Here is a 24579-nt window from a genome sequence, read left to right on the forward strand (position 1 = left end):
TGCGTCTAATGGGGGCGGCCCTTCTCCTTGTGATAGCGATTCTGCGCAGCTGCCACTCCTTGACGATCCACCAGTGCGATTTGGACGCCGGCGAGGAGAATGCTCTCGCGGCCCTGATGCAATCACGCATCGGCGTGTTCTATTCCTGCGATCGGTCGGGGCATGTTAAATCCTTGGAGCTGTATGCGAAGGATGCGAGAATCATCCCCAGGCAAGTTTGTGATTTTCCATGGCTGGTAAGCTTGTCCGTCGTTGGTGGTGAGAATTCCCTCCCCTCTTGCTCTTGCGGGATTGCTAGCCTCGAGCATGTAGATCTCTACTCGTTTTCGTCGGAGTCCTTTCTTCCAAGTTGTGGTCCCCGTGATCTTCCTAGCTTGGTGTTTCTTCAGTTTTATAGTGTCAATGCCTCGATCCCCATGGACACGGTTTGCAGTCTCTTCCATCTCGAACAGCTCCATATTATAGAGAGTTATTTGTTTCTAGGATCCATAGCTTGTGTTTCCAGGCTTTTGCATCTTACCACCATTCAACTGACTAGGTGTGGCTTGATGCTTGAGATTCCATCGGAGTTATGTGAGCTAGAACGCTTGACAGAACTGGATATGAGTCAAAACTCCCTCTTTGGTCCCATCCCTCCGTGTCTAGGATCCTTGAAAAATCTTACTGAGCTTCTTCTCTTCCAAAACAACCTGAGTGGGAAAATCCCAGCCTCTCTCGTCCAGCTTAAACTTCTCAAGAGCCTAGTCCTGTATGCCAATAACTTGGAAGGTCCTATTCCACCACTTCAAGGGAATAAGATCGAGGTCTTGGATCTATCAAGTAACAACCTCACAGGTGCATTGCCGGACGTCATAGCAAACTTATCGAGCTTGAGAGTACTCTCAGCAGCCAATAACTCACTTAGCGGCGTTCTTCCTCGTTTCGCCAGCAGCTCCAGGATACAGGAACTTGATCTTTCAACAAACGAGTTTTATGGGCCGCTCCAGCCAACTATATGCAACCTCACAAGGCTAAGTGTTCTCAGGCTTTCACGTAACTATCTCAACTCGGACTTCTTGTTAACTCCCAATTGTTTCCAGAGCATAACAGAGTTGGACTTGCACGCCAACCAGCTCTATGGACGCTTGCCTCCAGGTTTGCTGAGCTTATCCACTTTGGAGAGAATAGATCTTTCTATGAATCAGTTCACAGGCTCTCTACCAGCACTAGGCCACAACATGACCGGTTTGACATCCATGGAACTATCTAACAACTGGCTAACAGGAACTCTGGAAGACTTGCGTTTTAACGAGCAGTGCAATCTTGGAGGTTTAGACTTGTCACACAATGACATCGGTGGCACCATACCAGGCTACATAAGCAACTGCAGCGGATTAAATGTGCTAAATCTCAATGACAATTCTTTTCAAGGGACTATTCCATGGGAACTCGGCAACTTGGTTGGCTTGGGTACGGTAATGCTTCGGGGTAACAGGCTAGGCGGGGAACTCCCAGAGAGTTTAGGAAACTTGACAGTGTTAACTGTTCTAGAACTGAGCGAAAACAGTTTTACAGGGAAGCTGGAATCGACGGGTATAAACAGGCTGCGGTATCTCAACCTTCTCCTACTCAGGTCGAACGCCTTCGATGGATTAATTCCAAACTGGATAGGGAGCTTTTCGGCTTTCCTCTCTGGGATAGATCTTTCACACAACAGGTTCTCTGGACAACTCTCTCATGACATAGATATGACGGGCTTGGGAATCATTCCCCTTCCAAGGTGGCCATTGCAGCTGCTTGGCTTCCCAATAGTAAACGACATACTTATCAATCAGAAAGGACAGCTTCGTCGTTATGAGAGCATGCCATACCAGATAAGTTTTCTCGATCTCTCCAGCAACTTTTTAGAGGGAGAGCTTCCGGACTCTTTCGGTAACATGCAGCGGCTCATGTACCTGACACTCTCGGGAAACAGGTTCAGTGGAAAGATCCCGGCTAGTTTTGGAAGACTTTCAGTGCTTGAGGGCCTAGACTTGACAAGGAACAGACTATCTGACTCAATTCCGGAGACTCTCGTCAATCTTACTAAGCTGGGATACTTCAACGTTTCTTACAACAATCTCTCAGGAACAGTTCCCTCCAAAGGCCAGTTTTCTACTTTCGGCTGCGATTCATATATCGGAAACAAGTACCTCAACCTGCCCTGCTCCCAAGTTCTAGAAAGCGGGCTTGTGCAGAGAAAGATGGTAATTGGTTGGCATCGCGGGTTGATACTTGGTTTGATAGGCGTGGCCATTGGCTGCGTCGTACTTCTGGTTGGGTTTGCGTTCCTCTACTACTACAAATGGAAAGTCAGAACTCCAGCAGCAGCTGGCGAGCAGAAACTTTGCTCGATCTCGTCAAGCATGAGAAAAAGCGAGCTCTGGACCGCCACCCAAGGCTTTGACGCCAAAAACATAATCGGAACAGGCGCTTCGAGCACTGTTTACAAAGGCAGGCTAGCCCGGGATGGAAAGTCTGTGGCCATCAAAGTTTTCAGGCCTCGGAAGGATGATTGGAACTCGGCAACGGAAATTGAAGCCTTGAGCAGAATCAAGCACAGGAACTTGGTCCGTTTTCTCGGGGTCTGCTGGGAGGACGACTGTAAGGCACTTGTGTTTGATCTCATGCCGAATGGAACACTCGACTCACATCTCCATGACGTTTCCGAGAAGGTTAAGGTTTTCACCATGAAACAAAGGCTGAAGGTTGCTCTCGGAGTGGCTTACGCTGTTCGATACCTCCACCACGAACTCAATGCCGGCGAAGCAATCGTTCACGGAGACTTGAAGCCGAGCAACATTTTCCTGGATGACGAGATGGAAGCGCACGTCGGAGACTTTGGAGCGGCCAGACTCTTGCAAGCTGTTAATGCCTACGAGGATTCCAAGTCGGAGTTGAGAGGCTCCATTGGCTACATGCCACCAGGTACGCTTTACAGCTTCTTTTTAAAACTTTTTCGATGCTTCGAGTTTCCAGAGTTAGCGGTCTCGAACAAGCTTTGCGCGAAGACCGATGTCTACAGCTATGGAATCATCCTTCTGGAAATGCTCACGGGCAAGCGACCCACGAATAGCATGTTTAAAGACGGGAGAACCCTTCACGACTGGGCTCGTTCCAGCTTTCCAAATCTGGAAATCTTGCTGGATCCAACACTGTTGTCCCAGGAAGAGCCTCTCGAGTTCCCGGTGGCAAGAGAACTCTTCCGGCTCGGCATTCTCTGTAGCAGCGAGCAGCGCGAGCACCGGCCAACTATGGACTTCGTCACGTCGATGCTAGCTCAAATAAGCAGCCTGGGAAACTGAATGGTAAGCCTTCTTTAAAGAAGAAAACCCGAGGCTCATATGCTTATATCTTTGTAGCGCTTGAAAATCTCCTCTACTCCTGCGGTAACTTCCGCCGGAAGGGGCCTCGGAACTTGGAAGGCATCGATGTTCTCTTTGAGCTGCTCCATCGTCGTGGCACCAATGATGGTGCTGGTCACAAAGGGACGATCGCGCACAAATCCGAGAGCAAGCTGGACTGGAGTTAAGCCGTGCTGCTTCCCGAGGCTCACGTATTTGTTTACGGCTTCCTGACAGAAACGGCACCCACATCGGGTAAGTATGATGGAAGCTTGTCATGACCGACCTGTGCAAGAGATGTCTTATATCGTCCCATGTATCCAGGGAACGCGTTCAATCGTCCTCGCTTCGCAGCGGGGCTGTCAGGATTGGCGTACTTTCCACTCAAGGCACCGCCAGCCAGTGGAGAGTACGCCAGCAATCCAACGTTGCAGTTGTGATGGCTACACACCTCCGTTAAGTCGACTGTTCACAGGAAACGTTGTCAGACGAAGTCCACGGGATGCGAGTTTGCACCTTCAAAGCGGCAGCGAACGAGCAAGCTGTAGTTGTTTTGGATGCTCACGATCTTGGGAAGGCCGAGCTTCTCCGCAGCATCAGTGAATCTCATGATGCCAAACGATGTTTCGTTTGAGACGCCAACGTAGCGAACCTGGCGTATCGTGAGTATCGTGAGAACGATGAATCAAAACAAGCCTTCAAGCGAGAACCTTTCCCTCCTGAATGACCGAGTTGAGAGCTTCCAGTTGCTCCTCGAACGACACGCTCTCTCGCCACCTCGATACATCGTAGAAAAACTCGCCAAAGAGGGGCACGTATCGATCAGGCCTGAATCAAACTATATAGGAGAAGAAGCAAACAAAAAGATAGAGGAAAACCATACCAGTGTATCTGTAGAAGATCAATGTGGTCCGTCCCGAGGCGCAGCAAGCTCTTCTCCACACTTTCTTTCACGTTTGCTGCGTCGACTCTCACAGTCTTTCCACTCTCGCGGAGGTAAGATGATCGATCGGAATAGCCTGAAACTTTAGTCGCGATTATTACCTGGAGAAACCAACACGCATGCCAACAAGATAGTTTGCAACAGTAAAAAGGAAAAGGAGGAAAATATAAGCTAGGCAAACAAAAGCATCAAGAAATCTAGAGCTTACCTTGTCGCGCGATTGGTTTTTCAGCCAGGAGCCAATGTAGCGATCTGTCCGCCCTTGTGTCTCTTTGGCCGGAGGAACAGGATACTGTCAGACAAACCATGTAAGATACTTCCCAAGATAATACCAAAGCATTCTATACCATCTCGGCAGTGTCGAGTATGTTGATTCCATTCTCGAGGGCATAGCTTAGTTGCTCGTGAGCGTCGGCCTCGCTGTTTTGGACCCCCCAGGTCATCTAGAAGCAAGCCGCAAGCAGCGCGATGGATTGATACTCTCAAAATCCAAGCAAAAAAAACAGTGCAACTTACAGTTCCCAGCGTGACCTCGCTGACGACGAGCTCCGAGTCGCCGAGCTTGTTGTAGCGCATCGAGGCGCTGGCGCTGGCGCGGGCAGCTACATCTCTCCTGGATGTAAATCGAAAACTCCTGCCAGCATTGAGAGCTTGCAATGGAGGAGGAGGAGCCACGGTAGCCATGGCAAGCCCTAAGCTTTAAACCTTGCATGGATTCATTTTTATTAGGGAGAATTATTCGATTTAGTAAAAGTTGATTTTAGTAAAAGCTTTTTTAAGATATATATATATATGTATATGTGAGGGCCAAGTGTATGGCTACGATGCCGTATACTAATATTAGCGTAATAGATTTTGGTAGCTGTCGGATTGGTTTCAATCCGGACCACTCGCTCATGTATATAAGCTAGGGTTTTTGGGCTAATTGAGATGCACATTTCTGTATTCCCTTTCCATATTCCATGCACTCACATTGGTGGAGATGAGGGGCACCTTTGATTGTCCCTGGGGAGTGCTTAGATTTGGGATTTCGGTTTAGATCTAGCTTTTCCATTGGCTAGATCTAGCTTTTTCCATTTCCTTTCTTTTGTTCTTTCCTTTCAGGAATTTGGTTTAGATCTAGCATTTTGCATTGTCTAGATCTACCATTTCTTTCCAGCTTTTTGTCATTTCTCTTCTTTTGCTCTTTCTTTCTCATTCATTTTCATGGCCGATCCACAATCTCCTCCTTTGACTCTAGAGCAGCAGTTGGTTCAATTGCTTGATGCTATGCGCCTGCAATTGAACAACCAAACTCAGTTGATGGCGGCGTTCACGGCACATGGTACAACTCCTCCTGCTTTTGGTGCCAATCCTCGCGTTCGGCCGGAGTTCTTTCGTGGGAATCCTGGGGATGATGTGTACTATTGGTTCGATCACTTCACGGTGATTGCCACATATCATTCTTGGGATGATGCTCAACGTTTGCGTGAGTTCCCCACATGTCTTCCCTGTTGGTGCTGCTACAGTGGAAGGTTTGGACACCGAGATGAATCTGGGAAACAAGGAGTCGCGCGAGTAAGGGAGGGACCTTGCGCGAATAAGTCAGTGACCCCTCTATCTTTCTTTCGGGAGTATCATCAAGGGGTTCACTCGGCACCAGTTCATCCAGTGTTTACTTTCCAAGCTCATCTTTATAACAAGAGGTCTCCTATTCTTCTCTCCATGTTGGTTGATACAGGTTCGAGTTTATCTTCTATTGCTCGACCTGTTGCCACACGTTGTCGTCTACACTTGCGTCGTGCGGCGGATCCAGTTTTCATTCTTTATGGCAACGGCCGTACACATGCATGTGCACGAGATGAGGCGGACCTGGTTGTGCGTGTGGGCGATCTCGAGCTTGAGTTGCAGTCGTTGCGGGTGGTGCCGAGTCAAGCTTTTGACCTCATTCTTGGTATGGATTGGTTGCAGCACAATCATGCCAAGTGTGACTTTGAGGCTTTTCCCCCTTGTCTCATACTTCCTTATGTTTCATCCATTCCTCTCACTTCCGTACCTCTTCGTCCCTCTACTTCTACCTCTGCTTCCATTACTTTTGTTCCCCCATTATTTCCTCTTGTGTTTCCATCTTGTTCTGCTCTTCCCTTTTCCGATCCCTCCGATGATCTTTGTGTTGCAGCTGTTGACCAGCTCATTAAGGAGTATTCTGATCTCTTTGAATTTGACCTATCGTCTGGGGCCAAGATTGCCACACGTCATCCCATTCCAACCGGGGATGCTCATCCAATTAAGGTTCCTGTTCGTCGTCGGTCACCCAAGGAGATCAAGATTTTACGTGCAAACGTCAAGGAGATGTTGGAGAAGGGTGTTATTCGGAAGTCGCGGAGTCCTTGGGCATGTGAACCTCATCTTGTGACGAAGCCTGATGGGAGTATTCGTTTCTGCATCGACTATCGTCCGTTAAATGAAGTGACGATCCCGGACGTGTACCCTCTTCCTCACACTGCTGATCTCTTGGATCGTCTAGGGCGAAGTCGTTGGTTCACCAAGCTAGATCTTGCTTCTGGGTATTGGCAAGTACCGATGGCTGAAGACGATATTCCTAAGACTGTTTTTCGTACACCATTTGGTTTGTATGAGTTTTTGGTGATGCCGTTTGGTTTGAACAATGCTTCAGCAACTTTTCAGCGAATGATGGACGAGGTTCTTTGCAATATGCCGGAGGTGACGGCTGACTTCATTGATGATGTCTTGATCCACTCGGAGGGGACGTGGGAGGAGCATGTTCGTGATGTTTGTAAAGTGTTGGATCGGCTACGTGACGTTGGTTTAAAGCTGAAGCGGTCGAAGTGCGTGTTTGGGTCCAAGGACACAACTTATCTTGGGTACCGTATTTCTCGTGAGGGTTTGCAAGTTGATCCTGACAAACTTGTGGCTGTTCTAAAGTTCCCTACTCCGAAGTGTGTGAATGATGTGCAGCGCTTTTTGGGTAAGGTGCAGTATCTCGGTCGTTTTGTGGATCATCTTTCCGATCGCACTTTACCATTGCGAGCGTTGCTGAAGTCATCAACGTCATCTTTCATCTGGTCTCCCGATTGTGAGCGGGCGTTCATGAATCTCAAAGAGCTATTGACGACTCCTCCGGTTTTGGCATATCCTGACTACACTCGACCTTTTATTTTGCGCGTGGATGCTTCTGACATTGGTCTTGGAGGTGTGTTGATGCAAGAGAGCTCGAGTGTGCCTGGTCAGCGCCATCCCATTGCATACATAAGCCGTACATTACAACCAGCGGAGATGAACTACTCCACGACGGAGAAGGAGTGTTTAGCAGCAGTCTGGGGTTTCGAGAAACTTCATGCCTATCTACATGGTTCTCGGACGTTACTTGAAGGTGACCATGCTGCTGTTACTTCATTATTGAAGCGGAAGAACCTGGTTGGTCGTACGGCTCGATGGGCTTTGAAGCTTCAGATATATGATTTCGATGTTGTTCATCGCCCACGGAGTTCTATGGCTGATGCTGATGCCCTTTCTCGAGTTCCTCTTCCTTCTCCACTCACTTCTCATGTTTCTGACGAACCTGTTGTTCCAGCATCTGTGGATTTTCTAGATGAGGATTCTGTGCCATCGGCGGTTGCTGTCCTTGACGTTCAGTGTCCACAGGGCGTAGAGCAAGATCTACCTTCTCTGGATGAGGTTCGCGAGGCTCAAAAGATTGAGCCGTGGATTCGAAGGCTTCGAGATGGGTTTGAGAATCCTGCATCACTTGCTGATGACTTGCCTTTTCGGCATTTACATTCTCAATATCGCCTTGAAGATGGCCTTCTTTATTTTGTGGGGACGGATCCTGATGCTCATTTACGGCTGGTGGTGCCTTCGGTGTTTATTCCGCGGTTTCTCCATGCCTACCATGATTCTCCTATTCTAGGTGGGCATATGGGACACCGTCGTGTCACCAAGAAGTTGCGCAGATCTTTCTATTGGCCAGAGATGCGACGTGATATTATCCGGTATGTGCGTAGCTGCGTTTGGTGCCAAGCTCGTAATACTCCCCCTTGTGCTGCGGAAGGACGGTTGGAGTCAATTGCAGTTTCTCGTCTGTTTGAGTTGGTGGCGTTTGATCTTATGGGACCTTTTCCGCGATCGACTGCTGGCAATGAGTATGTTATTATTGCTTCTGACTACTTGACTCGTTGGGTGGAAGTTGGTGCTCTTGCTAGTGCCTCTGCAACTGCTGTTGGATACTTCCTCCTCAATCGAGTGGTGTTCCAGCATTCTTGTCCAGAACGGATTCTTTCGGATAATGGTCTTGCATTTATGGCTGAGGTATTTCATGTTTTGACATCTCGGTTGGGGATACGCCACACTTTTACGAGTGCTTATCATCCACAATCAGACGGTCTGGTGGAACGGCTCGTTCGGACGTTCAAAGGGATGATTGCGAAGTATGTGAACTTTCAACATTCGGATTGGGATGGTTATTTGCCGTCTCTTCGGTATGCTTATGTCACAGGGGTGCAGAGTTCTGTTGGTGCTTCACCATATAAACTTCTATATGGTCATGATCCAATATTACCAACAGAGCTAGGTTTACCTTCACGATTGCCACGAGCTCCTGATGCTAGGTCATGGGATCAATATTTGACAAGCATTCTTCCACTTGTCCGAGCAGAGTCTGCTGAACACTTAGGCCGCGTACAAGTGGAACAACAACGGCGCTACAATTCCCATCATTGTCCACCAGCGGAGTACAAAGTGGATGATTTGGTGTTAGTCCGTTTTCCCCATCTTACGGTACGTGGTTTATCTAAGGGGCTCCTTGCGCAGTGGAAAGGACCGCATCGGGTGTTGCGGCAAGTTGGACCACAAGTTTATGAGGTTCGGCATGACGTTCAGCAGGCCGATCCTCCGGAGATTGTGCATGTGCAGCAGTTAAAACGCTTCATACTGAGGGATCAGGAGCAGTTAATACCGTCTATAGATCCACCGATGCCTCCTCCTGACGTTCCTCCAGATCCCGGCCCATCTACAAGAGAACCCTGACGGCCTTCCATTATTCCGAGAGGAGGGGATGATGTGAGGGCCAAGTGTACGGCTACGATGCCGTATACTAATATTAGTGTAGTGGATTTTGGTAGCCATCGGATTGGTTTCAATCCGGACCACTCGCTCCTGTATATAAGCTAGGGTTTTTGGGCTAATTGAGATGCACATTTCTGTATTCCCTTTCCATATTCCATGCACTCACATATATATATATATATATATATATATATATATATATATATATATATATATATATATTCCCTACTTTATAATTAATTTTTCATTATCACTATAAAATCCCTTTGAGTGTAAGGTGTAATTTATAAATAAATTATATTTTAAATTCAAATATAATACCAATATCTTCCTTTTTTTCAATGTTATGAATGTAGCGAACCTGGAGTATCGTGAGAAAGATGAATCAACAAGCAAGAACCTTTCCCTGAATGAGCGAGTTGAGAGCTTCCAGTTGCTCCTCGAACGAGACGCTCTCTCGCCACTTCCATATATCATAGAAAAACTCGCCAAAGAACTCTCGCAGAGGTAAGATGTTAAGCCTGAAACTTTCGTTGCGATTATTACATGGAGAAACCAACACGCAGCAAAAGTAAAAAGACAAAGGAGAAAAAGACAAACTAGGGAAAGAAAAGCATCAGGAAATCTAGAGCTTACCTTGTTGCGCGATTGGTTTTTGGCCAACGTAGCGATCTGTCCGCCCTTCTGTCTCTTTGGACAAAGGAACAGGATACTATCAGACAAACATCCCAAGATACCAAAGCATTGCATTTCACTCTATACCATCTCGGCAGTGTCGAGTATGTTGATCCCATTCTCGGCATAGCTTAGCTGCTCGTGAGCATCTGCCTCGCTGTTTTGGACCCCCCAGGTCATCTACAAGCAAGCCTTGATCAGTCAAAATCCAAGCAAAAAAACCAGTGCAACTTATCGCTGACAATGAGCTCCGGGTCACTGAGCTTGTTGTAGCGCATCGAGGCGCTGGTGCTCACCGGGCAGCTATATTTCTCCTGGATGTCGGCTATATTTTATTATTTTTCTAAAGAATAAAAAACTTATTAATATTTTGTTTCTTTGTGAAGGAAACAAAATTAAAAAACAAATCTCTTATAATCTTTTTGGTTTGCTTAAGTAGTGGATAAACCTAGAATAAACTTGAATATTCTATTCTACCATTTAACGGTTAATCTTGTATTTATAATTTATAAACATGTTTATAATTTATAAACTTTCCTAAACACTTCCTAGTATATTTTTATTTATTCTAATGATTGATATGAAATAAGATTAATCTTGATTTATAAATTATAAACATATTTATAATTATCAATCAATTAAATTATTCAAAAATACAAAATAATAATGACATTACTATTAAGCAAACCAAGCATTGTTGCATGCAATGTGCAGCAAATTATTATGATTACTATCACTCTTATAGATTTTATAGATGAAATAAATGCTTTAACAGCCCATAATAAATCTTTACTAGCCATAATTTTTTTATCCTAGCAAAGCATCTTCAAAAACTTATTACAGTCCAGGTTTATCAATTAAATTATCATGGCTAATCAAAGTATAATATTAAAAAAATTACCATTCATAAGCTCTAACAGGTGTAGACCACCCTTGAGATGTATGGGTTTGAAATATTGCATAATCAAAAACATACCATTCGACACCAGCTTTACCTCCATATTCAGAATTTCCTTGTTTATATGCTGTTATAACTTTGGATTTCCCATCACTTACAATCTTTAAATTGCACCAAAATTCAGTTGTGCCAAACCATCTATCATTGAATGTAAATGGGGGATACATTGCTCTATCCTGGATAACATACTTTTGGAGATCATCATCGTTGGATTGGCAATGTACTTCTAGTGGAGAACCTGCTCTATTTATAACATGTATTGTGGTACCATAGGCATGAATGGTTGCATTATTACATTCACACATAGATATTATATCAATTAGAAATATTAACAAAACCACCTTATAGTTGTATTTCGCTAGAGCCATAACAATGTGTATATTAACGGTTTCATTTATAATAAGTAAGTTGAATACTTCGTTTTTAATAATGATATTTAAATAAAACAAAATTTGTTTTGTTCCATTCCAGCTATGGACGGGGTCTCCAAGAGCGTGCTCGTCATCGGGGCCACGGGTTACATTGGCCGCTACATCGCCCTAGCCAGCGCCGCGGCCGGATTTTCGACATCGGCGCTCCTGCGCGCCAATTCGGGGGCCGCGCCAAATCCAAGGAGGGACAAGGCCATTGAATCCTTGCACGCCGCAGGGATCAGCATCAAGAATGTGAGTGTCGTATCATAGATTTCGGGCTGGCTATCGATTCCCCCTGTCCTTTGCTCCATCCAGGGATCCCTTGACGATCGCGAGAGCTTGATGCTCGCCCTGGAGGATGTGGACATCGTAATATCGGCCGTCGGGATACCTCAAATTCTAGAGCAGCTAAATCTCGTCGAGGCCATGAAGGAGAAGAAGACTGTCAAGGTCTCGAAAGAAAGAGAAGATCTCTCCCCCATCTCATAGGTACTTCTTTCTTCTTCGTAACTTAGGCTAACGCGAGTTTTTTTCTTTGTTTTCTTTTGCTATGTGCTACTAGAGATTCGTTCCATCGGAGTTTGGCCAGGACGTCGATAAGGTGGTTTGTCTAAAGCCGGCCCAGGAGGTGCTGAGCGACCCAAAAATTCGCGTTCGCCGTGCCATAGAGGCCGCTGGAATCCCATTCACGTACGTTATCACGAATGCTTTTGCAAAGTTCCATTTCAACATGCGAGAGGAGAATGGACGACTCTCTCCTCCCGAAAGGTTCGTCATATATGGTGATGGAAACATTAAAGGTATATACATCTTCTCTCCTTTTTTTTTCTTTTCTTCTTCCTCGCTTGTCTGATGCTATGTGTGCACGCAGCTAGTTTTGTTACTGAGGAAGATATCGGAGCCTTCACTGTCAAGGCTGCTGCCGATCCAAGAGCATTAAACAAGACGCTACACATGAGACCACCTGCGAATGCCTTGTCGCAGAACGAGACTGTCGCGATCCTGGAGAGAGAAACCAAGCGGCAACTGAGAAAGGAGGTGGTGTCGCAGGTTGAAATGCTGGAATCCATACGAGGTCATGTTTTCCTTGCCTTCGAATGTTGTGACAGCCCACGCTCACACTCAGCCCACTTGTTCCACAGAATCCTCCGGAGGCTTCCAAGCCGTCATACTGTCGCTCATGTACTCCGCTTACATCAGAGGCGATACTTTTGGTTTCGAGCTGGGGCCGAATGACGTGGTGGCGCATGAACTATACCCGGACGCCAGTTTTACCGATGCACACGGTTATCTCAGTAAGTTTGTCTGAGGGCTCGCCTCTATATTGCTTGCCTCCTTTCTCTTTTGTAAAGTGGTGAGTAAATGTCTACGCATAACACTTTTCTTTTAGCCTTGTTGGACTGAGATAGCGCTCGAAAGCTTGTGCTTGCTCTGAATCTTGCAATGGTGGCAAGCGAGAGAAATGCTTTAGTATTTCTGGAACAGGAGGAGCTCACTCACCCACACAACACACACAACAGTGGTGCGATGGGACAGGGAGCACAAACTCACGCAGTAAGCAAAGCATTATCGCTCCGCCTGATAACACGTGCTTTGTTTTATTCGCTAAACAGGTCCCCGGAAAGCTTGGCAGCCGCTTTGCTCGATTTTTTCTCGCAAAAACTTTTGGATGAGAGCCGAGCGAGCGAGCCATGTTCAAGACGACAGAGAGCCAATCATGCCCTGCAAGCTTTGACTGCTTACTTCCGTCTTGCAACCATCTTCGTTCCATACAAGGAAAGGAGAAAAAATGAGAAGAAGCATTCTCTCGGCTGGGGGACTGGGAGGAAAATAATTCACACGACCAAGTAAGCAGTAATGCCTGGACCACCTGCAATAATTTTGTGAGACAGATCCCTGTGGCCGAATGGAATCGGAGTTTAGTGTTCCTGTTCACAACGAATTGGTGGCCACATATTCCCATGGTAGTTTCTCTCTTCCTTTTTCATGTCTTCTTTGTTCGTTTTTTTTATAGTTTCGTTTCGTGGCAGTACCGATGCACCTTTATTTGTTTCAGGTTTTGGAGTGACTCTTCCAAGCAAGCAAGCAAGCGCTTCTAGTTCTCACATGCCGCTTTCATCTTTCCTTGCACATATCGGATGTGGAGTCCAACTGGCTCCAAGTTGGGAATGATTCAAGGCTCAGACATCTGCCGGGCGTGTCGCGCACTTCATGCAGGTACTTGATCATTGGATTTCTCTCAAGCTTCCAGTATTTAAGTCGCTTGTTGGTGTTGTCTGTGCATGTAGCTACAAGATCGCTGTGAGATCCTTGGCAGCCAAAACTTGGTGAGTTTGCAATTGCTTTGGTTATACTTGCTGCATCGCGTTGGCTCCATCCATCTAGTCTAAACTGGTTTTCCTCTGCAAAGGAAATGAAGAAATCCTCGGAGTCGCAAGAAATCCTACAAAATGGATCCATGGACTACAAGAGGAGGCCGGCTGTGAAATGCCAAACCGGTGGCTGGAAGTCGGTGATCCTCATACTAGGTGCGTGAGTGTTTTTGCAACTTTACTCTCACGCTACAGAGATTGATGAGAGGGACACTGTTGCTGATCCCTTGCAGGAACCGAGCTCTGCGAGAGGCTTGCCACTCTCGGAATCGGTCTCAACCTCATCACCTATTTGGTCACCGAGTTGCATCTCTCACCATCGCAAGCTCCAAACATCGTGACCAACTTCCTCGGTACGTCCTACGTGTGCTGCCTGATCGGAGGATTCGTGGCCGACACTTGCCTTGGCCGGTTCTGGACAATCGTGAGCTTCTCCTTCGTACAGTTCATGGTATGTTTTCCACACGCTTCAAATGCCACAGAAAGAGGCTGACTTTTCCAGTTTTTCTCGAGCAGGGAATGCTGCTTCTCACACTCTCCGCCGGCATTCCGTCGCTAAGGCCTTCCAAGTGCAATGCCGAGGACTACAAAACTTGCCAGCCAGCTCGAGGCATGGAACTGGCGGTGCTCTACATGGCCTTGTATATGACCGCTCTTGGGACGGGAGGCATCAAGGCATGCGTGTCCGCCTTTGGAGCCGACCAGTTCGACGACTCGGATGCCAAGGAGAGGCGCAGCATGGGGCATTTCTTCAACTGGTTCTTCGTGGCGATATCCATCGGAACTCTCCTGGCGGTGACGGTGCTCATCTACATCCAGGACAACGTCGGGAGGAGCTGGGGATATGGCAGCAGCGCAGGCTCCATGTTCATGGCGATATGCGTCTTCCTCGCCGGAACGCCACTCTATCGCTACAGAGCTCCCAACGGGACGTCCATCGTCTCCATTGCGCACGTCCTGGTAGCCGCATTTCGCAAGCGACACGGCATTCCAGGAGACGAGAAAGATTTATACGAGGATCCGGGGCAGCAGAGCGCCAGATTCACTAGAACCAGTGGCTTGAGGTACGAGATTTTCTAGAACAAAGAACGTGCTTTACAAAATCTTTCCTTGCCAGCTTTTTGGACAAGGCCGCAATCGTGGAGACCGGCAGTAGCAGCGAGAAGCAGAGCCCCTGGAGGCTGTGCAGCGTCACCAAGGTGGAGCAAGTGAAGATGCTGATCCGGATCCTGCCGATATGCGCCACCTCCGTGCTCGTGTACACGGTCTTCGCGCAGATGACGACGCTGGCGGTGGAGCAGGGTGCTACCATGCGCAGGAACCTCGGCAAGCACTTCAAGTTCCCTCCGGCATCGCTGGGAGTGTTCGTCCAGCTGAGCGTGATCATCGCCACCCCTCTCTACGACCAAGTCTTCCTCCCGGCCGTAAAGCTCCTGCGGCGGAACCAGATCACCATGCTGCAGCGCATCGGTGGCGGGATGATCTTCTCGTGCCTGGCGATGGTGATCGCGGCGATGGTGGAGAGGAAGCGGCTGGCGTTGGCGAGGGAGCACGGGCTGCTCGATCGACCAAAGGCCACAGTACCGATGAGCATCTTCTGGCTGGTCCCCCAGTACGCGCTGGTTGGAGTGAGCGAGGTGTTCACTTACATCGGCCAGCTCGAGTTCTTCTACAGCCAGTCACCCGAGGAGATGCGCAGCATGGCCACCGGGATGTTCATGAGCACCATCTCGGTGGGCTTCTTCGCGAGCTCCTTTCTGGTGGCTACCATCAACAGGGTGACGGGGGGGAGCGGCCATGGCTGGATCTCCAACAACATCAACAGGGGGAGGATTGACAACTTCTACTGGATGCTCGCGGTGCTCAGCCTGGGGAACCTCGCCATCCACATTGCCTGCGCGACTTGCTACAAGTACAGGGCTCTTCCAGTGGCTCCCCCTCCTCGTGTCGCTGATGCTGCTCAAGAGGCTTGAAGATACGCTCGCTCGAGAGACAAAAAAGGCCTTTTTCTTGTTTCATTCGGGAAAGGAACTATACATACGACAAAGGAACTATACATACATTCATACAGTCTTATATGAGAGAGATTTTATTCGATTGTTCTCTGCAAAGTTGGGATGATTGGGAATTTGATCATGATGGGTGTATCTCCTGTCTACAATGTAAGAAAAAGAATGTTTTTTTTTTTCCTTTTCGAAAGATCATGCTCGAAAGATCATGAGGATTTGGTGGAGGAACTCAAAGATCGCAGCACTTCCTCGGCAGTGATCCATCCGCCGAGGCAACCCAGCGATTTATACTTGACGGCCCCCCACCTGAGAATTCGAGAAAATCGTAGGAGGTGAGGCTTGATCGAAGAGAACAGAGGAGGGAGCTTACCAGGATTTGAAAGGCATGGCGATACAATGTAGATGGAGGTGGCTCACGCTGTTATATGGAGGCCGATGGAATCCAAACCTGTAAGCACGTAAACTCGAGAAAATGTGAGTGAGGAAGCATGAAACACTCCAAGAAGGTCATAGATATGATCACTTGTAGCTCTCGGCCCCAGGAGCGTCCTTCCGCAGCAACGATTCTCCAAGTTTGAGCATCCGCTCGACTGGCAAGAGGAAGAAAGAATTATCTCTCTCTCTCTCTCTCAAAATCTAAGGAAACGCGGAAGGTTTTATTACCGAGTAGAGCATGCTCGTCACCCCTGAGGCTGTTGATGTTCTTGATGTGCTCGACTGGAACCACAAGGTAATGCCTGCAGCGAGCAATGAAAATTTTCATTCCAAAACTTTGTCTATGCTACTTGGATCCTGATGGGCTCCGGTCCTCAAATGCTAGCAACTCGTCATCCTGCAGTGGTGATGGCCATGATTCCAGCTCAAGGAAGTAGAGCTGAATAGAGAACCTGGAAGAGAATATTGCTGGTCCGGCCTGCGCATTTCCCCAGCGCGATCTCACAAAAAGGGCAAAGAGCTCCAGCGCCCATCAGCCCTAAAACAAATTCGTTTTAGAAACAAGTGTTACATTTTAGAAACTAATGATTTAAAATGTCGCGAGATCATTTCTAGCTGGACCTGCAAAAATAAAAACTTTATTCTATCATCTAAAGAACTAGAGCAAAAAAGAATATACCTTTTTATGTTGTTAGCTTGCACTTGGTAATGGTGGGAACCCTTGTGATATTAAACTCGTCCCTTAATATTTGCTACATAGAGAGATCGAGCCTCCCATCTCGCCATCTCATGCAAGTGTGTTTTCTTCATTTTAAAAACGAACTGGTTTAGGGTTTAGTGTGAAAAACCAGGCGCAAATAATATTGGGTTTTTAGGCATCTATTTGGCTGCCAAAAAATCTGACTATTTGCAGAGGAAGCCTTTTTCGATGAACGACTCGATTGTGCGCTTGCGCACTTTTATAACCGAAGCTCCTCACTCCGCAACGCGAGTCGGGTGGCTTCTTGGTTGAGGAACTCGTCCATGGCCGAGAAATCGTAGCAAAGTTGGCCCATACATGGCTTCCTTAGTACTGCGAGGGAAATGATGGACAAGCAAAGCTGCAAGGCAAGTCACAGGCAAAAGCATATTATAAGCCATGCCTTCATTGCCAGAGAGATAAACACTGCAGTCTTGTATTGTTCCTCATCGAGTTTCAACTCTACGTGGCAAAGATCCAGTACTCTGACTACGAGTCCCTGCAAGAATGATCATGATGTCCGCTTCGATAGGAATTTTGACAGTTTGCTGAGCAGCCACACTTCAAATTTAGTGATTGTCAAAATTTCTATCCAAGCCTCCGGTATCAGCACTGCTCTCGCCAGCTTCCAGATTTGCTGCTGCTCGGGCCAGTTTCCATATCTGCCAGAGGGTGCCCATCTGCTGGAGAGAAAAATGAGTGTTAGAACTTTTTCAAGGCACACGACGCAGCTATTCGTGCTCGAGTTGAAGCAGTTCCATTCGATTTGGACGGGCTTGCAGATTCACTGGTAGACCGGCTTGTGATTCCCAATACTTTGATTTGATCAATGGAAATAGTGCTAGAATTGTGTTTGGTGAGACTGTCATTCAAGGATACCACAAGATCTCTGGATTTGTAGCATACCTTGCTACAGTTTTCCCAGGGATAACAGCAAGCATTACCAGTGCTTGCTGTAATCCCGATGCTGCCAATGCTTGCTGTGTTCCAGATCCCTGGGAAATTTCTAGCAAGGTATGCATGGGAAGAGGAGAGTTGTTGTGGAGGCCCCGACCTCGAACTTGCGGCAAGAGAAATCATCCACATCATGAGATCACGGCACAGCATCCTGTCGAAAACCGTTTGCCCGTTCACGATGCTTCCATCCATTCAAAGAAAGCATGATGTGGGTGGGCATGGCATCACGACTTTCAAGCTTCTGTGCCAAAGTTGTCGTCGAGAATTCCTGTAAGATTCCATTGGCATAAAAAAAAAGTCAGAATCCGGCCATGGGCAGGGTGGCATATCCATGAGCTGGACGCCTTGGTCGGGGATGCCTTGCAGCGCAGGTAGCGAGAGACAGCATTATGCCAGACGCAAGTTGCGTTGACAAATCGAATGAACGTTTCCAGCAGCTCCCTGTTACGATCTGCCCATAGAGCTCCCAGTTCTATGTTCCGCACTGCGCAGACATTGGCAGAGAAAGATAAGAGGAAATCAAGAATCTAGCTTCGTAGAACCAGATTTGGATGCATCATGTGGGGGAGCCTCCACAAAATCGTCGACCTGTTCATGGGATCGCAGCACAATATCCAATATGTAGCAAACTGCAGGCGCGCCGTCGGGGAAGCCAGCAAAATCCGCTCGGCCATTTCGATGTCACTCGGCTCGCCCAGCTCGGCCATGACGATGTCTCTCGGCTCGCCCAGCGACGATGATCCACTCACTGCCAGTGCCCTCGATCAGCCGCAGGACGACGCCTCAAAGAGCAAGGACGATCATCCGACGGCCTGGATGACCATGCAACACACGGACGGTGGCGATGTAATCTCTGAAAACATTCGTACACTCGAAGATCGTTCGTACAAGTCCTTTCAAATAACAAGTTAAAACCTGTTATAGTTATGATAATAGTTATAATAAGAATATCCACTGGATCCAGAGGTTTGTCGATTCTTTTGGGCCCTAGGTTTTAGCTATACATATTTTCTTTTAATGAGATCATCCCTCCAGGGAGATTAAAATTACAGCGCCGTGGTATCCGCACCTCGTGGTGCTCAAAAGAATCGAAGACAAACCTTCAAGAGAGAAACAAAATCACTTTAAGAAGCTCACATGCCAACGAGGGTGGCCGACTCGTTGGCTGTGCTGCCCGAGTGCTTGACGCGAGGCTTTGGCGGAGGAGGAGGATTCTCCAGGCACATACAGTCCGGGGCCGGGTACGTGTAGATCGAAGCGCTCGACTTGCGCATCTCGTGGCCCTTGACGTCGTTGTGTCTTTGCATTGCTTGCAAGTGCTTTGAGAACGATTCCCAGCTGCAGTCGAGTGAAACTTAGAGAACAGAGAAAGGAAAAGAAGGGAGGAAGACAAGCTTGCCTGATGCTGGGTCTGTCCAAGAGTTGCACCAGCTTTCGCTTGTCCGGACGTATCGTTTTCGCGTAGCCCTTGTTGAGAAATCGCCTATGGCCGATCAAAAAATGTGGGAAATTGCCACCTTGTGTCGTGACAAAAGCCTCGCTGTGCAGACAAACTGTATAGTCCAGTGCGGCTAACCTCGAGGAGTGCATCTGAGGAAAACAAAAGAACAAGTCATATGGTCAGGGCCTCGTTCAATATCAAAATGTAGAGCTTGCCTTGAATGGTGCAAGCTCCTCATCTGTCAGTAACGTTTCTTTAGTTTGCAGGCTCGGAAACATCTGCTTCAGCGGAAGCATGGTTCTCTCCTCCTTGTAAATCTTCCCTGCAGCCAGAAATATGGGCGTAGAGTTCTTGAATCCCATTCCCCTGAGCATCATTCCGACCTGCAAGTGGCTTTAGACGCGCCAAAGAAGTCACGAGAGCAAAGCGACGGTACCTCCAGTGGAGTGAGGGGACACTTCCCATCCATCCTGTTACCACCTGGACTGATTATACGGCCCTTCCTATTGAACTTGCCTTTCCAGCCCTTCTCGCGTGCAGCATCCATCTCCTGCTTTTCCTCTTCGCCTCCATCGTAAATACAACACGAAAACGCCACCATGTCCTGTAAAGAAACGAGGAAAAAGAAAAACAAAACGACACCGTCGTTTGTTGACATCTGCTCAGAGATGGCGAACGTAAAAAACACGTTACCTCTTCAAACCGCAAATGCACAGCGACATACTTCCCACCGTTCCCAGAGCTGCGCTCTACCATACGCTGAACTAGCAGCTGGCCAATGTCGGATATCGGCTTTGCGAATCTCAGAGCCTCGTAGTTAGTGAAGCATCTAAGCCGCTGCAGAGGTAGAGGAATGTGATCATACGCTAAACGGTTTGCAAAGGGAGCTATTCTGATGACTCTGTTGCCAGCAATACTGTTTGAATTAGATGATAGTCAAAAGGTAGAAAAGAAAGAGCTTACCCGGTTTCAAGGAGCTTGGGGAGGACTTTGTCGAGATAAAAGCTGGGTGGAGATAGAGCCTTGATCCTAAAGTTGAAAATATTACTGAGGTTGCCTACGCTGTCCATGAGATCATCGGGGAGCCGGCTGACAACTCTCACGTCCCTCTGGAGCGCATTAATAAAATGCTGCTCATCATATATCTCCCCGAAAGTGCTGCAATTAACAATCACACACATGAGAGCGAAGAAAGCAAAACAAAAGGCACGCACCTCCTATCCTGCCAAACACTATTAAAATGAAACTCCGGGACAACAAGGGTCGCGTTCAAAAGTGCTGCTACAGCAACAGCGTTGCATATCTATCACCAAGGAAAAAGAGCCACGAAAAGAATCTCAATCAGCCACGGCATTCTTCGAAGAAGAAAAAAAAAACCAAAAAAATCCACAGACTTACGGAAGATCTCTGCTGGTTCAAGCCCCCGTTTGCCTCTATCATCACGAATCCATTCGATGGAGGCAAATCTGGACACACATGCACGAACAAAATCCAAGATAGTTAGCTCTTCTTCGTGTTTTTTCTCTAATCGAGATCGAGAAAGATGGTTGTCACTCACCAGTGCTATTCGAAGAATGACGATCCAAACAAGGAACCCAGCCCTCTCCCTCCTTTGGAAACTGCCACACAGCCTTAATCTGGAAGAATTCGCGAAGAACCAAAAAAAAAAAAACACAAAGGGAGAGGAGATTTTTCTTAGTCACACCACACAAAAGCAAACAAATCTCATCGATCATACCCCGGTGTTGTTGGAAGCCCGCATTGCCGGCCACAAATTCGCGAACACCTCGGGGCTCCGGTACCTGGAGCCGGGAGGATCCGGCTTCCTCACCCGCGGCAAATCCAGCGTCATGGTGCTCATGTAGAGCAGCATTCCCGAGATGTAGATAATGGGCGCAATCAGCAAGAGCTTGTGCTGCCGGAGGAGAATCGAGAGGACGAGGCAAGAGAGGCGCTGCATGAGCGTTCTTGAGGAGGAAGAAGGGGAGCGCTTGCTGCCACTGCCGCTGCCGCTGCTCCGCCCATTCGTGCTGGCGCTGGGCGAGGACGAGAGAGGAGGAGGAAAAGAATTCTGCTGCGGCTGCTCCTGCTGCTGCATGGATCGGCTAGGCGGCACCATCAAACCCGATCCATCACTCGATTCGCCTCGCCGCCCGCCCAGCAGCAAGCGACAGATCGATCGGGACGATATTAATGCCCAGCTCCATCCAAATTCGTATCCCAGGAACCCTAAAAAAGGGCTCGCCCACAAATAAACCCTAGTGGATGAGAGAGAGAGAAGAAGAACGTTGGCCCCTTTGAGTCCTCGATCTAGGCGGCGGTGGCGGTAGCGGTGGAAGAAGAAGAAGCGGCGGAGCTCTCGTCCTTGGCGGCGCCGGATCTATCCTCGCCGCCCTCCTGCTGCTCGGGGTCGCCGTAGAAGAGATTGAGCGGGAAGAGATCCTTGGAGAGGGAGATTGGGCGCTTGAGATAGACGTAGCACTTCTTGTACGAGGCGGTGCGATAGAAGTACTTCTTCCGGGGATTGAATTTCTTCTTGGCGTCCATGTTCATCGTGTGGACCTTCTCCACGTCCAGGCCATAGACGAGCTGGAGGACCCTCTTGATCTCTAGCTGCATTGGACGAGAGAGAGAGAGAGAGATCGATCGATGAGTCTCAAAGAAGAGATTTCTAGCGCTCACCTTGCCGGCCCTGGGATACGTCCGGAAGCACAGCTCCTTGAGATCGTTGGGGCGGGGCGGGAGCTGCAATCGCAGCGGGATGTTGGCGAGGTAGATGACCCGGCCCAGATTCTTGCACGTCGTCTTGATCGGCCCGCGGTGGCTCCACTGCCCGAATGGCGCGCCCTCCAGCGCTCCCTGCTGCGACGCCTCCAGCGCCGGGCCTGCCCTCCTCTCCCACGCCCTGGATCTTCCAGCCGCCGCCGCCGTCGCGGCTCTAGCCCCCGGCCCAAATCTCCTCGCTCTCGACGCTGCTTGCGGCGATGCCGATGATGCTGGCGCTTCAGGATCGCGCCGCGCTCCAAACCTGGCCACCGCCGCTGCCATGCGCGTCCCGAATCTCCGAGCGATCGGCATTGCCTCAGGGGATTTTCTCTAGAACCCTAAAATGACATAACGGGCCACTAGAACCCTAAAACTTCGATGAAGCAGCGGCCATGGCGGATGGCGCTGGCGAGGGCGCTCCACTGGGAGAAGGATCAGCAGCCGGTGAAGCAGGCCGAGCGCAAGCTCGTGGATCGCTACATTCTCCGAGTCAAGGGCGGGCATGGCGGCGGCGGATGCAACAGCTTTGCCAAGAGCTTGAGCTCTCGGCACGGCCGTGTCAATGGTAAGCGCTCTCTTCTTCTTTTCTCTTGCATCGCAGAGGCTCCAAATATGATGATCTAGGTGGAAATGGCGGCATTGGAGGGAAGGTGATTCTCAAGAGCACGCCAGAAGTTTACGACTTCAAGAATCTACAGCACGCTGCGGTGATCTTCTTTTTTCTTTGTTTGTTCTTGCCTTCGATCGAGCCTTTATTCTGATCGATCTTTCATTCTTTGTTTTTCTAGACAGGCTGGTGGAAACGGGGGCTCGGGGCTTGACAGGAAGCAAACTGGGAAGAGAGGCTTGGATGAAGTAAGTCTTTGTTCTTGCCTCTCTAAGTTCTAGCGAGAATGATCGAATGAAATCTCTCTCAGGTTCTCTACGTCCCTCTGGGAACAGTCGTCCATCTTTCCGAGGGAACTCTCCCGGACATGACCCAAGACTTCCGGCAACGAGTAGCTCGGAGAACAGTGAAGCAAACTTGGGACGGTGACAAAGACTGGGTGAGGCTGAGCCAGATGTTCTCCAAGGACATATACTCGCACAGGCCCGATCATCCTCCACCACCCCAAGAAACCTCAGAAGAACCGGAAGAGACTAGCGACGACAGTGATCTAGACGAAGACGAAGACGAAGAAGAAGATGACGATGACGACGGTGCCTCTTCCTCGTCGTCCGAGGACGCACCGCGCGTCCTCAAGATCCCGAGACCGATCATCCGGAGCAACGTAGCCGAGCTGCTGGAGCCCAACCAGACGCTGGTGGTAGCCGTGGGTGGCGCCGGGGGTCGAGGCAACGCGGCACTCCCCCGCTCGCTCCCGAAGAAGAGCAAGTGGCCGAACGGACTCCCGCGCCTGGAGAACGAGCCCGGCGAGCCCGGCAGCGAGGCGGTGCTCATCCTGGAGCTCAAGAGCATCGCCGACGTTGGTCTCGTGGGGGCTCCAAACGCCGGCAAGAGCACGCTCCTGGGCTCCATGTCCAAAGCGAAGCCGTGCGTGGGGAGCTACCCCTTCACCACGCTCAGGCCGATCATCGGGAGGGTGGAGTTCCCGGACTACTACTGCTTCAGCGTCGCCGACGTCCCGGGGCTCATCGAGGGCGCTCACGAGAACCGGGGACTGGGCTTCCACTTCCTCCGGCACGTCGAGCGCACGAAGGTGTTCGTCTACGTGCTGGATGCGTCGCTCGGGGTGGCGGGCAGGGAGGGGGACTACGCGTGGGATCAGCTGGAGCAGCTCAAGTATGAGATGGAGTGCTACCGGAGCGGGATGACCAAGCGGCGGTCGATCGTGGTGGCGAACAAGATGGACGAGGAGGGGGCCGAGGAGGTGGTGAGGGAGCTGAGGAGGAGGACGGACCTTCCCGTGTATCCGGTGTGCGCTGTTCTTGGCGAGGGTGTTGAGGAGCTCAAGGAAGGGATGCGGCAGATGGTGGAGTGCGATGATGGGGATGCGCCGGACTTGCAGGAGCTCAAGATTTGAAGGTGGTTATCTTTTGAGTTAGAGTTCCAATGTTGGCATCTCACTACTCGGATCATCTTAGTCCTACAAGATAGCTTTTGCTCAAGATGCCGCAGTACAGTACCTTTTTGTGGGTGGTGATGCTCCATCTCTTGTGAATTGCCCAAGAAAAAACCAGCTTATTGAAGATATGTTGGAGCGCAATCTGTGATTGTGAAACAAGAGGACTAAGATGTTTGCCACCAAAGGGCATTTGCTAGAAAGAATGCGTCAGTGGAACGATTGGGTTTGGTGCTACTCCCCGTCCAAACAGCAACGATTTCTTGTGAAGATAGCTTTGAAGTATGCGGGAGTTTAAAATCCCAGCACAGTAGCTAGTCCAAGATTGGAATAAAGCGAAGAAAGAAGGGTGGCTCCTTCGTGTTTGGGAGATCTTGCAGTG

General features: G+C 48.9%; 8 protein-coding genes across 9 annotated transcripts; 4 read left to right on the plus strand and 4 right to left on the minus strand.

Moving 5' to 3' along the window:
• The first annotated feature begins 8 nt into the window (after positions 1–8).
• On the plus strand, positions 9–3323 carry LOC112347115 (LRR receptor-like serine/threonine-protein kinase GSO1). The gene has a single exon (XM_024677456.1). It carries the CDS (start codon positions 9–11, stop codon positions 3321–3323), a length of 3315 nt encoding a protein of 1104 aa, XP_024533224.1.
• On the minus strand, positions 3317–4997 carry LOC9650636 (protein tas). Its single transcript, XM_002972445.2, has 8 exons — positions 4822–4997; positions 4653–4748; positions 4514–4597; positions 4246–4406; positions 4073–4190; positions 3879–4014; positions 3649–3827; positions 3317–3592 (listed from the first exon to the last, which is right to left on the minus strand). Exons 1-8 carry the CDS (start codon positions 4987–4989, stop codon positions 3359–3361), a joined length of 1176 nt encoding a protein of 391 aa, XP_002972491.2. The 5' UTR covers positions 4990–4997; the 3' UTR covers positions 3317–3358.
• A 6465-nt stretch (positions 4998–11462) lies between these two features.
• Positions 11463–12804, plus strand: LOC9651311 (isoflavone reductase homolog IRL1). Its single transcript, XM_024677336.1, has 5 exons — positions 11463–11667; positions 11731–11865; positions 11978–12215; positions 12287–12490; positions 12558–12804. The coding sequence occupies exons 1-5, from the start codon at positions 11476–11478 to the stop codon at positions 12722–12724; spliced, it is 936 nt and encodes a 311-aa protein (XP_024533104.1). The 5' UTR covers positions 11463–11475; the 3' UTR covers positions 12725–12804.
• Positions 12805–12855: 51 nt separating this feature from the next.
• Positions 12856–15857, plus strand: LOC9650637 (protein NRT1/ PTR FAMILY 6.2). Of its 2 annotated transcripts, none has more exons than XM_024677334.1 (9): positions 12856–12969; positions 13029–13262; positions 13308–13379; positions 13446–13632; positions 13704–13742; positions 13826–13943; positions 14021–14238; positions 14304–14851; positions 14905–15857. In XM_024677334.1, the coding sequence occupies exons 4-9, from the start codon at positions 13627–13629 to the stop codon at positions 15758–15760; spliced, it is 1785 nt and encodes a 594-aa protein (XP_024533102.1). In that variant the 5' UTR covers positions 12856–12969; positions 13029–13262; positions 13308–13379; positions 13446–13626; the 3' UTR covers positions 15761–15857. The 2 variants fall into 2 exon arrangements, with proteins under 2 accessions (XP_024533102.1, XP_024533103.1); XM_024677335.1 differs by having other exon boundaries at positions 13472–13632.
• Positions 15858–15964: 107 nt separating this feature from the next.
• LOC112347074 (bifunctional adenosine 5'-phosphosulfate phosphorylase/adenylylsulfatase HINT4-like) lies at positions 15965–16780 on the minus strand. The gene is made up of 6 exons (XM_024677337.1): positions 16684–16780; positions 16582–16628; positions 16460–16533; positions 16320–16386; positions 16167–16244; positions 15965–16102 (listed from the first exon to the last, which is right to left on the minus strand). Exons 1-6 carry the CDS (start codon positions 16762–16764, stop codon positions 16003–16005), a joined length of 447 nt encoding a protein of 148 aa, XP_024533105.1. The 5' UTR covers positions 16765–16780; the 3' UTR covers positions 15965–16002.
• Positions 16781–18919: 2139 nt separating this feature from the next.
• LOC9650638 (protein ESMERALDA 1) lies at positions 18920–21518 on the minus strand. The gene is made up of 10 exons (XM_024677300.1): positions 21107–21518; positions 20927–21005; positions 20767–20834; positions 20583–20671; positions 20332–20526; positions 20062–20269; positions 19805–19972; positions 19584–19751; positions 19327–19517; positions 18920–19265 (listed from the first exon to the last, which is right to left on the minus strand). The coding sequence occupies exons 1-10, from the start codon at positions 21485–21487 to the stop codon at positions 19061–19063; spliced, it is 1752 nt and encodes a 583-aa protein (XP_024533068.1). The 5' UTR covers positions 21488–21518; the 3' UTR covers positions 18920–19060.
• Positions 21519–21558: 40 nt separating this feature from the next.
• On the minus strand, positions 21559–22527 carry LOC9651312. Its single transcript, XM_002972448.2, has 2 exons — positions 22051–22527; positions 21559–21981 (listed from the first exon to the last, which is right to left on the minus strand). The coding sequence occupies exons 1-2, from the start codon at positions 22444–22446 to the stop codon at positions 21679–21681; spliced, it is 699 nt and encodes a 232-aa protein (XP_002972494.2). The 5' UTR covers positions 22447–22527; the 3' UTR covers positions 21559–21678.
• Positions 22501–24326, plus strand: LOC9651313 (probable GTP-binding protein OBGM, mitochondrial). Its single transcript, XM_024677301.1, has 4 exons — positions 22501–22699; positions 22759–22841; positions 22927–22989; positions 23052–24326. Exons 1-4 carry the CDS (start codon positions 22513–22515, stop codon positions 24156–24158), a joined length of 1440 nt encoding a protein of 479 aa, XP_024533069.1. The 5' UTR covers positions 22501–22512; the 3' UTR covers positions 24159–24326.
• Positions 24327–24579: the final 253 nt, after the last annotated feature.

Source organism: Selaginella moellendorffii, unplaced genomic scaffold (genome assembly GCF_000143415.4).
Source record: "Selaginella moellendorffii unplaced genomic scaffold, v1.0 SELMOscaffold_19, whole genome shotgun sequence".
NCBI lineage: Eukaryota > Viridiplantae > Streptophyta > Lycopodiopsida > Selaginellales > Selaginellaceae > Selaginella > Selaginella moellendorffii.

What these genes read in the sequence shown, in the direction of transcription:
- LOC112347115 (XM_024677456.1), top strand. Translation starts at nt 9, where the DNA reads ATGGGGGCGGCCCTTCTCCTTGTGATAGCGATTCTGCGCAGCTGCCAC.
- LOC9650636 (XM_002972445.2), bottom strand. Translation starts at nt 4,989, where the DNA reads ATGGCTACCGTGGCTCCTCCTCCTCCATTGCAAGCTCTCAATGCTGGC. An exon ending in CGTTCGCTGCCGCTTTGAAG is followed by an intron (nt 3,828 to 3,878) that starts GTGCAAACTCGC and finishes TCCTGTGAACAG; the next exon opens with TCGACTTAACGGAGGTGTGT. An exon ending in ATAAGACATCTCTTGCACAG is followed by an intron (nt 3,593 to 3,648) that starts GTCGGTCATGAC and finishes CGTTTCTGTCAG; the next exon opens with GAAGCCGTAAACAAATACGT.
- LOC9651311 (XM_024677336.1), top strand. Translation starts at nt 11,476, where the DNA reads ATGGACGGGGTCTCCAAGAGCGTGCTCGTCATCGGGGCCACGGGTTAC. An exon ending in CAGGGATCAGCATCAAGAAT is followed by an intron (nt 11,668 to 11,730) that starts GTGAGTGTCGTA and finishes TGCTCCATCCAG; the next exon opens with GGATCCCTTGACGATCGCGA. An exon ending in AATGCTGGAATCCATACGAG is followed by an intron (nt 12,491 to 12,557) that starts GTCATGTTTTCC and finishes CTTGTTCCACAG; the next exon opens with AATCCTCCGGAGGCTTCCAA.
- LOC9650637 (XM_024677334.1), top strand. An exon ending in TCCTTGGCAGCCAAAACTTG is followed by an intron (nt 13,743 to 13,825) that starts GTGAGTTTGCAA and finishes TCCTCTGCAAAG; the next exon opens with GAAATGAAGAAATCCTCGGA. An exon ending in GTCGGTGATCCTCATACTAG is followed by an intron (nt 13,944 to 14,020) that starts GTGCGTGAGTGT and finishes GATCCCTTGCAG; the next exon opens with GAACCGAGCTCTGCGAGAGG.
- LOC112347074 (XM_024677337.1), bottom strand. Translation starts at nt 16,764, where the DNA reads ATGGGCGCTGGAGCTCTTTGCCCTTTTTGTGAGATCGCGCTGGGGAAA. An exon ending in TGACGAGCATGCTCTACTCG is followed by an intron (nt 16,387 to 16,459) that starts GTAATAAAACCT and finishes TCCTCTTGCCAG; the next exon opens with TCGAGCGGATGCTCAAACTT. An exon ending in GCCATGCCTTTCAAATCCTG is followed by an intron (nt 16,103 to 16,166) that starts GTAAGCTCCCTC and finishes TCGAATTCTCAG; the next exon opens with GTGGGGGGCCGTCAAGTATA.
- LOC9650638 (XM_024677300.1), bottom strand. Translation starts at nt 21,487, where the DNA reads ATGGTGCCGCCTAGCCGATCCATGCAGCAGCAGGAGCAGCCGCAGCAG. An exon ending in TCATTCTTCGAATAGCACTG is followed by an intron (nt 20,835 to 20,926) that starts GTGAGTGACAAC and finishes ATGTGTGTCCAG; the next exon opens with ATTTGCCTCCATCGAATGGA. An exon ending in CCCAAGCTCCTTGAAACCGG is followed by an intron (nt 20,270 to 20,331) that starts GTAAGCTCTTTC and finishes TGCTGGCAACAG; the next exon opens with AGTCATCAGAATAGCTCCCT.
- LOC9651312 (XM_002972448.2), bottom strand. Translation starts at nt 22,446, where the DNA reads ATGCCGATCGCTCGGAGATTCGGGACGCGCATGGCAGCGGCGGTGGCC. An exon ending in CGTATCCCAGGGCCGGCAAG is followed by an intron (nt 21,982 to 22,050) that starts GTGAGCGCTAGA and finishes CGTCCAATGCAG; the next exon opens with CTAGAGATCAAGAGGGTCCT.
- LOC9651313 (XM_024677301.1), top strand. Translation starts at nt 22,513, where the DNA reads ATGAAGCAGCGGCCATGGCGGATGGCGCTGGCGAGGGCGCTCCACTGG. An exon ending in AGAATCTACAGCACGCTGCG is followed by an intron (nt 22,842 to 22,926) that starts GTGATCTTCTTT and finishes TTTTCTAGACAG; the next exon opens with GCTGGTGGAAACGGGGGCTC. An exon ending in GGAAGAGAGGCTTGGATGAA is followed by an intron (nt 22,990 to 23,051) that starts GTAAGTCTTTGT and finishes AATCTCTCTCAG; the next exon opens with GTTCTCTACGTCCCTCTGGG.